Source organism: Bufo bufo, chromosome 1, assembly GCF_905171765.1.
Source record: "Bufo bufo chromosome 1, aBufBuf1.1, whole genome shotgun sequence".
Lineage (NCBI taxonomy): Eukaryota > Metazoa > Chordata > Amphibia > Anura > Bufonidae > Bufo > Bufo bufo.
Window position 1 is genome coordinate 143,498,535 of NC_053389.1, and position 8,512 is coordinate 143,507,046.

At 45.9% G+C, this 8,512-nt stretch overlaps 1 protein-coding gene across 1 annotated transcript in view; it reads left to right on the forward strand.

Annotated features, from left to right (window-relative positions):
• The window catches only part of LOC120999241 (indolethylamine N-methyltransferase-like), an 82,179-nt gene extending 78,897 nt beyond the window's left edge, over positions 1-3,282 (forward strand). Inside the window, exons 2-3 of the mRNA XM_040430113.1 lie at positions 1,734-1,941; positions 2,853-3,282. Of these exons, the coding sequence (XP_040286047.1) occupies positions 1,734-1,941; positions 2,853-3,282 (638 nt within the window). The remainder of the gene's footprint in view (positions 1-1,733; positions 1,942-2,852) is intronic.
• The last annotated feature ends 5,230 nt before the right edge of the window (positions 3,283-8,512 follow it).

An 8,512-nucleotide genomic window follows, 5' to 3' on the forward strand; every position in this document is an offset into this window, starting at 1 on the left:
TCCTTTGTCCTTAATGTCCTAGCTAGAGCTGCCCCTCTGGGGTTAACAGACAATCTCCACTTTTAATGGTGATGATCTACCATCAGTATACCCCAATGCATGTTTTCGGTACTGCTGATATTAGGTTTAATCCCAGATTAAACATGTTTGCAGTACCTTAAACATGCATTGGGGGTATACTGGTGGTTGATGATCACTTGTGAAGGTGAAGGTTGCCTTTTAACCCTGGATATACAACCTCCAAAAGAACACACACTCAGTGGGACAGTAACCACTATATTAGTGTACCCAGAGAATACATGGTCCACTTGCTGGTTAAGGCCTCATGCACACGGCCGTTGTGCGGCCGTTCCGTGCATTGGGGACCGCAGTGTCTCTGGGGAGACATCGCATATCACAGTCGGTCACCCTCAGTACTGATACGATGGACACTAACAGCTCAAGACATCCTGCAGCAACATGTTTTGCCTCTAATGGCAGAACTTCCAACTGGTGTTTTTCAGCAGGATAATGCTTGCCCACACACAGCAAGGGTTTTCTAGGAATGTCTCTACCAGATTGCAACACATCCTTTGCCTGCCTGGTCGCTAGATTTATCACCAATTTATGGGACCAGCAACCTACTAGTGTGCATGATCTACTGTCCCAGCTGCAACATCTGTGGGCAAATGTGCTGCAGAATACCACATGGAACCTGTATACCCGAATCCATGCCCAACCGTATCTCATCTTGTATTCAGGCTAAAGGTGGACTAACAGGATACTAGAGCCTCCTATCAATTGTACAGTTTTTCCCAACAAACGTATCCTTTTTCTCTAATATTGTAATGACTTACAAATATCATCACTACATTCAAACATCTAAAGTTTAATTCGATTCCAACAACTCCTTCTTGGTGCATTATTTTTTTTTCTCAATGAGTGTTCTTATATGTTATACATCTACTTGTTATACATCTTCTTGTATGGACCATGCTGGTATAACCCGGGCATATTCTGGAACAGAATATGTGTAGAGTAGAAAAAAGTAAAAACATCCACTTTTTATTTTTTTTACTGCAATTAAAAAAGCAATCCAGAGTACCAACCTGTCTGATTTATTTCGAACAATCAGTCCTTACTCATAGCCTCAGCTGGTTCCACAATTGGCAGCCTTAGTGGGCCTAGGTAACACTGGCACTTTGCCTCTTATTGCCAGGCTGCACTTGGACTTGCATCCTGAAACACTGGCAAGTCCAGGTGTAGCAGATAATTGCTGGCAAATCATGAGCACTATCAGTGGCTGATAATGTGTATGTGGAATATCATTCTAAGGCGGTGGGTTGACCAGCTGAGGTATTGGTGTGTGTGGTTCTTCTCCACTACATGTAGCATCACAATTTGTGCACCCTTGCTCCTCCTGCTTCCCCTGCCAACCCCTCCTTCTTGGTTGACAGAGCCAGATGAGATGACTATGCAGGAACGTGACACTGTCAATTAAGAAGGGGGGGGGGGGGGGGGGGCGGAGCAAGGGTGCACAAAGAAGCGTTGGCTGCCCTCTGTGTACTTAATTTAATTGCTCATTTGGATATGGATTAAAAGTACTCGCTAAGTGAAAGGTATCATTTACCTTTCATTGTGATTTGCTTGTCATTTCAGAGCGGTATTCTCATGATCTGTTGTGATTGCAGTGGTTGGCTCTCTACTGATCAGACTTGTCCAGACATATCCAATATCCTAATCTCTTTTTTCAGGAGGCCTCAGAGGAGATGTTTTGGTTGACATTGGAACTGGACCAGCAATATACCATCTCCTCTCTGCCTGTGAATCATTTTCTCATATCATTGCAACTGATTTCACAGACCGTAATAGACAAGAGCTGGGGAGATGGTTGAGAAGAGAAGTGGGAACCTTTGATTGGTCAGAGACTGTGAAGACTGTTTGTGATCTGGAAGGTGTCAGGTAAGTCACTCACCTACAATAAATATCTACGGAATACTACTAATGGGAATCATAATAATTTATATTAAAAAAAATACACACAGCAGAGATAGCCTAGCTAGAGGTATTGTGGACTTCTCATCCCACTTATAATTCCCACAAAGAACTTACAATATGTGTTAAGATAAAAGTAATATACGCGTAAGGTTCTGAGTCACAGCTAAAACCCTTTAGCTATTCTTACAGCCTCATTTTCCTGAAATAGATCCAGACAAATGTCTGCTGAATATCTGCCCTTGTCCTGACTAGCTATATTGTTAAGGAACAATATGAACTTCCTTTCTTTTAATGTGTCGGGGCAGAGGGGGTTTAAATATCCAAGCAGCTGATGTCCTGTGCAAAGGCTACTTGTAAGCTTCTGATTGGTCATGTCCTTATAAGGTAAAACTTTCTCCAAGACTGTGTTTCATCTTGGGGGTTGTCTCCGGATTAAGGCTCCATCTTGATCTCACATTCCTTTCTTGATCGGAGGGGGAGCATTGCATAGTGGCTATTTTTGAGCAAGGGATTTAAAACCATATAAAACACATATACAAAGTACAAAAAGTGTAAAAGTATAAAAGAAATAGGCATTTTACTATATCCATCACATTCCCATCTGTTAATGTGGAACTCCCTGTGGAAAAACATCCTTGTGCGGGGTCATATATCCCATAAAAAAGCATATGACAACCTATTTTATCCTTAATTTGTGGCATGTACTTTCTTGGTTTGGAAAATTGGTTATCGTTGAGGTTCCTCTGAATTATTGAACTATAGGAGATTCATAGGAAGTGTCATAGGCCCAATAAGATAAAAAAGATCCAATATTAAAATTTTCTCTATGCAGTTTCTCTCTGTGGCCATCATGTTTTTGTATTTCTTTTAAACAGAGACAATTGGGTGGAAAAAGAGGACAAATTACGATCCAGAATCCAGAAGGTTCTGAAGTGTGATGTAACCAAGGCTAATCCACTGGATCCCACAGTGATCCCCCCTGCGGATTGCCTGATCACAGCACTATGTTTGGAAACAGCCTGCACAGATATTGACGCATATTTCTGTTCTCTGAGAAACATTACAACCCTGCTGAAGCCTGGTGGACACTTGGTTTTGATTGGCGTCCTTGGAAATTCCTTTTATAGGGTGGGAGAGAAGAAATTCTTCTGTCTGTCATTAGATGAGCAGACGGTAAGGAATGCTGTCATGGATGCTGGATACAGTATTAAGGATTTGGAGCTTTACTACCTTCCCAATCCGACCTCTTGTGCCCATATTACAGATACCTATGCCAATATTTTCCTTGTGGCACAAAAAAATTAGACATAAGCCTTGATATACCATAAAGAAAAGTTGATTCTGATACTTGTTTTCAAGCTCAAAGATAATATATAATAGTAACTTACAGGGGCATAGATAAAAGCTCATGGGCCCTGGTGCAAGAGTTCAGCTTGGGCCCCCCTCCCTCAGTGCTTGTTGGCAAGGGGCAGGGAAGCACATATCCTTCCTGCTGCCTGAGGCAAACATTGAAAGGGCACCCCCTCATGCCAAATTCTTAACCTAACCCCTTCCCTCCAGCCAGAGGTGTAAATTGGCCAGTATGCACTTTCTATAATGCCAGTGTCTTATGTGGCACAAGGGTCTTTGGGCCCCCTCAGGCTCCTGGGCCCGGTAGCGACTGCTACCTCTGCACCCCCTATAGCTACGCCCTTGGTAACATAGTAACATAGTTTATAAGGCCAAAAAAAGACATCTGTCCATCCAGTTCGGCCTGTTGATCCAGAGGAAGGCAAAAAAAAACACCATGTGAGGTAGAAGCTAGTGTTGATCAAGCACCTCGGGTGTTCGGGTGCTCGGTCGAACACCTCGGGATGCTCGGGTGCTCTATCGAGCACCCGAGCAAAATGAAAGTCAATGGGAGAACCCGAGCAATAAATCAGGCACCCACTGCTCTGAAGAGGGGAGGGTGTCTGGTTCATAGGAAAAGGTCAGAAATTGATGGAAACACCACCGAAATGGTTTGGGAACAGCATAAGGAGGATGTCTGGATGCATCTTGGACTCCCAGGTCGCTGCTGGGAACGATGTTGTCCGAGTAGTACACCACTTTTACAGACTGACAAAAATACGGACCAAACTGAAGATAAAATCGATTTTAGAGGAAAAATTGTTAGGAAACATTCTTTCCTGTATATGTACTTGTATATAAAGTACAAGTGCTGCCAAAAATTACAAGGAAGAGGCACTCCGATACCACCTGTATATCACATAATGGAGGGCCTCATTCACATTGTGGTACAATTGTTCAGGTAGTGGGACTCCTACACTCATAAAGCCTATGCACTAAGTGAAAGGGCTTCCAAAAATTACAAGGAACTGGCACTCCAATTACACATAAAGGAGGGCATCATACACCCTTGAAAAATTATGATTGCTGGCCTGCTGGTGACTCTCAAAAACATTAGGAGCAAGGGCCTGCTGGTGACCCTTTAAAACATTACGGGCGAGGGCCTGCTGCTGAGCTGATCATTTAAAACATTAGGGGCGAGTGCCTGCTGCTGACCTTAGCATCGAAAAAATTATGGGCGAGAGCCTGCAGTTGAGCTGACCCTCTAAAAGAGTGTAGATGAGGGCCTGCTGGTGAGCTAATCCTGTAAAACATTATGGCTGAGGTCCTGCTGGTGAGCTGACCCTCAAACATTATATGCAAGGGCCGGCAGGTTAGCTGACCCTCTAAAAGATTGTAGATGAGGGCCTGCTGGTGAGCTGACCCTCTAAAACATTACATGCGAGGGCCGGCAGGTGAGCTGACCCTCTAGAAGATTGTAGGTAAGGGCCTGCAGGTGAGCTGACCCTCTAAAACATTAAATGTGAGGACCTGCTTCTCTAAAACATTACGGGCGAGGGCCTGCTGCTGAGCTGACCATTTAAAACATTAGGGGCGAGTGCCTGCTGCTGACCTTAGCATCGAAAAAATTATGGGCGAGTGCCTGCAGGTGAGCTGACCCTCTAAAAAATTGTAGGTGAGGGCCTGCTGGTGAGCTGACCCTGTAAAACATTATGGTTGAGGGCCTGCTGGTGAGCTGACCCTTAAAAACATTATATGCGAGGGCCTGAAGGTGAGCTGACCCTCTAAAAGATTGTAGGTAATGGCCTGCTGGTGAGCTGAACCTCTAAAACATTACATGAGAGGGCCTGCAGATGAGCTGACCCTCTAAAAGATTGTAGGTGAAAGCCTGCTGGTGAGCTAACTCTCTAAAACATTATATGTGGGGGCCTACAGGTGAGTTGACCCTCTAAAAGATCGTAAGTGAGGGCCTGCTGATGAGCTGACCCTCTAAAACATTTCATGCGAGGGCCTGCAGGTGAGCTGGCCCTCTAAAAGATTGTAGGTAAGAGCCTGCTGGTGAGCTGACCCTCTACAACATTAGGAGCGAGGGCAGACTAATAAGCATGTTGATATGATGGAAGAGGAGGAGGAGGCGAGAAAAGGAAGATTGAACCATATACCCTTTTTTGTGGTGAAAGGGGTGCATGGGAATACAGTGTATTCAGTACATTATAAAAAAACACATTTAAAGTGCCTTTATGTTCAGCCACTTTCCTCTGGTGGAGTAAAGAAGTTTTTGGAGCAATTTTACCACAAGGACCTTCTGGTATTGCAACATTTTGCTCCACCACAGGAATGAGAGATGAGAAGTTCTCTTTGTAGCGGGGGTCGAGAAGGGTGAACAACCAGTAATCGGTGTTGTCCAAAATGCCTAAAATGGGTGGGTCACGGGAAAGGAGCCTAACAGAAAGTCAGCCATGTGTGCAAGAGTCCCAACAGACAAGACTTTGCTGTCGTCATCAGGAGGATGACTCTTAATCTCCTCATCCTCTTCCTCCTCTTCTGCCCATCCATGCTGAACAGATGGAATTAAACTTCCATGGGTACTACCCTCTGTTGCGGAGGCAACCGTCTCCTGCCCCTCCTCATCATCATCCAATTTGCTCTGAAAAGACGAAATGAGGGTGGTCTGGCTATCACCCTGTGTAATGTCTTCCCCCATTTTTACCTCTTCCACATGCAAAGCGTCGGCCTTAACTGTGAGCAGCCAGCTTTTGAGTAGACACAGAAATGGGACGGTGACGCTAATAATAGCGTTATCGCCTCTTACCATCTGTGTTGATTCCTCAAAGTCTCTTAAAACCTCAGAGGTCAGACATCCATGCCCACTCCTCGCTTGTGAAGAGCGGAAGCTGACTGGAAAGGCAATGACCATGTTGCAGCTGGTATTCCACTACTGCCCTCTGCTGCTTACAAAGCCTGGCCAACATGTGAAATGTTGAGTTCCAGCGCGTGCTCACATCGCACAACAGTCGGTGAGCTGGCAATTTTTAAGCACTGCTGCATCATTGACAGACCGGCGGAAGCTGTTGATGACTTGCCGAAATGGGCACACACGCGGCGCACCTTCACCAGTAGCTCAGGAAAATGGGGGTAGGTTTTGAGAAACCACTGAACCACTAAGTTGAAGACGTGGGCTAGGCATGGGATGTGTGTGAGCTTGCCGAGCTCCAAAGCCACCACTAAGTTACGGCCATTATCAGACACAACTGTGCCTGGTTCCAGGTTGAGTGGCGAGAGCCACAGCTCAGTCTGGTCTCTTATCCCCTGCCACAGCTCTGCGGCGGTGTGCTGTTTGTCACCTAAGCAGATCAGCTTAAGCACGGCCTGTTGATGCTTCCCCACTGCAGTGCTACACTGCATCCAGCTACCGACTGATGGCTGACTAGTGCTGCAAGAGGATAATTCTGATGTATAAGTGGAGGAGGAGGCGGAGGAGGAGAAGTGGGGGTTGGAGCCACTAATGTAGGCGGTGGAGGAAACCCTGATGGAATTAGCGCCCACAATCCTTGGCATCGGTAGCACCTATGCCATCCCAGGGTGCAACTCACTCCCGGCCTCCACAACGTTCACCCAGTGTGCCATTGTGGAAATGTAGCATCCCTGGTCGAGAGCACTTGTCCATGTGTCAGTGGTTAAGTGGACCTTTCCAGTAACTGCATTGGTCAGGGCACGGGTGATGTTACTGGACACTGATGGCGCTTGCGAAGGTCCAGGTGCAGGCCGGGAGGCATCGACAGTGGATTGGCCATCACGTAACACAGGGGAAGAGGAGGCAGTGGTGTGACCCGCACACACAGATTGTGGACCCAGGCGTTTAGCCTACCTATTACAGTGCTTTGATGTCATGTGGCGGATCATGCTGGTGGTGGTGAGGTTGCTAGTGTTTTCACCCCTGCTCATTTTTGTATGGCACAGGTTGCAAATTACAATTCTTTTGTTGTCTGCACTTTCCTCAAAAAAGCGCCAGACTGTGGAACACCTACCCCTTGGCAAGGGAGATTTCCGCAAGGGTGTGCTCCAGGGCCTGTTTGGTGTGGCCTGCCTTGTCCCTTTTGCTACCCCACTGCCTCTTCCAGCCTGTTGCGGTGCTGCGGATCCCTCCCCCTTTGTACTGCTGTCCTCACTCGGCTTGCCACCTTCCCAGGTTGGGTCAGTGACTATATCGTCCACCACCTCCTCTTCCACTTCCTTACTCTGCTCATCCTCCTGACTTGTTGACCTAACAACAACGTCAGCTATTTAAAAATTCGTCTTATCCTCATCATGAACCTCTTGAGACACTAATTGCGGTTGACTTATTGGCAACTGTGTCTCATCATCATCATCCACCTCGTGAAACACTAATTGACTTTCCCCACCCTCATCTTCTTGTGATTGTGAATGCTAAAGAGTTTGGGAATCAGGGCATTAGATCTCATGTCCCTCTTCAAGTGGGCTTGTTAAGAGGCCCAAATGAAGGAATGGCGCTGAAAAGAGCTCCTCGTAATATCTGAGTGTGGGATCACTTGTTTGGCAAGACTCTCCATGGTGGGAGGAAGGAGGATCAGGGTGAGGATTGTGTTGACCAAACTCTTGGCTACTGAGACTGGACTTGGTGAAAGACAGGGTGGTGCTTAACCGACTGGAAGCATTATCTGCTGCAATCCAACCGACCACCTGGTCGCGCTGGTCTGACTTCGAGAGTGTTGTCCTGCGCCGCCCTACTAACTGAGACATGAACCTAGGTATCATGGATGATTGTTTTTCTTGTGCTCTGGCAGCAGGCACAGTTTCAACGCGCCCAGGGCCACTGCCTCTGCGTGCACCATCAGCATCACGGCCACTTCCCTGTCCCTTATTGCTCGCCTTCTTCATATTAACCACTTCCCATCTGGGCCCTTTGCCCCCTTCCTGACCAGGCCAAATTTTGCAAAACTGACATATCTCACTTTATGTGGTAATAACTTTGGAACGCCTTTATTTATCCAAGTCATTCAGAGATTGTTTTCTCGTGACACATTGTACTTCATGATAGTCATAAATTTGAGTCAAAATATTTCACCTTTATTTATGAAAAAATCCCAAATTTACCCAAAAATTAGAAAAATTCGCAATTTTCTAAATTTCAATTTCTCTGCTTTTAAAACAGAAAGTGATACCTCATAAGATATTTATTATTTAA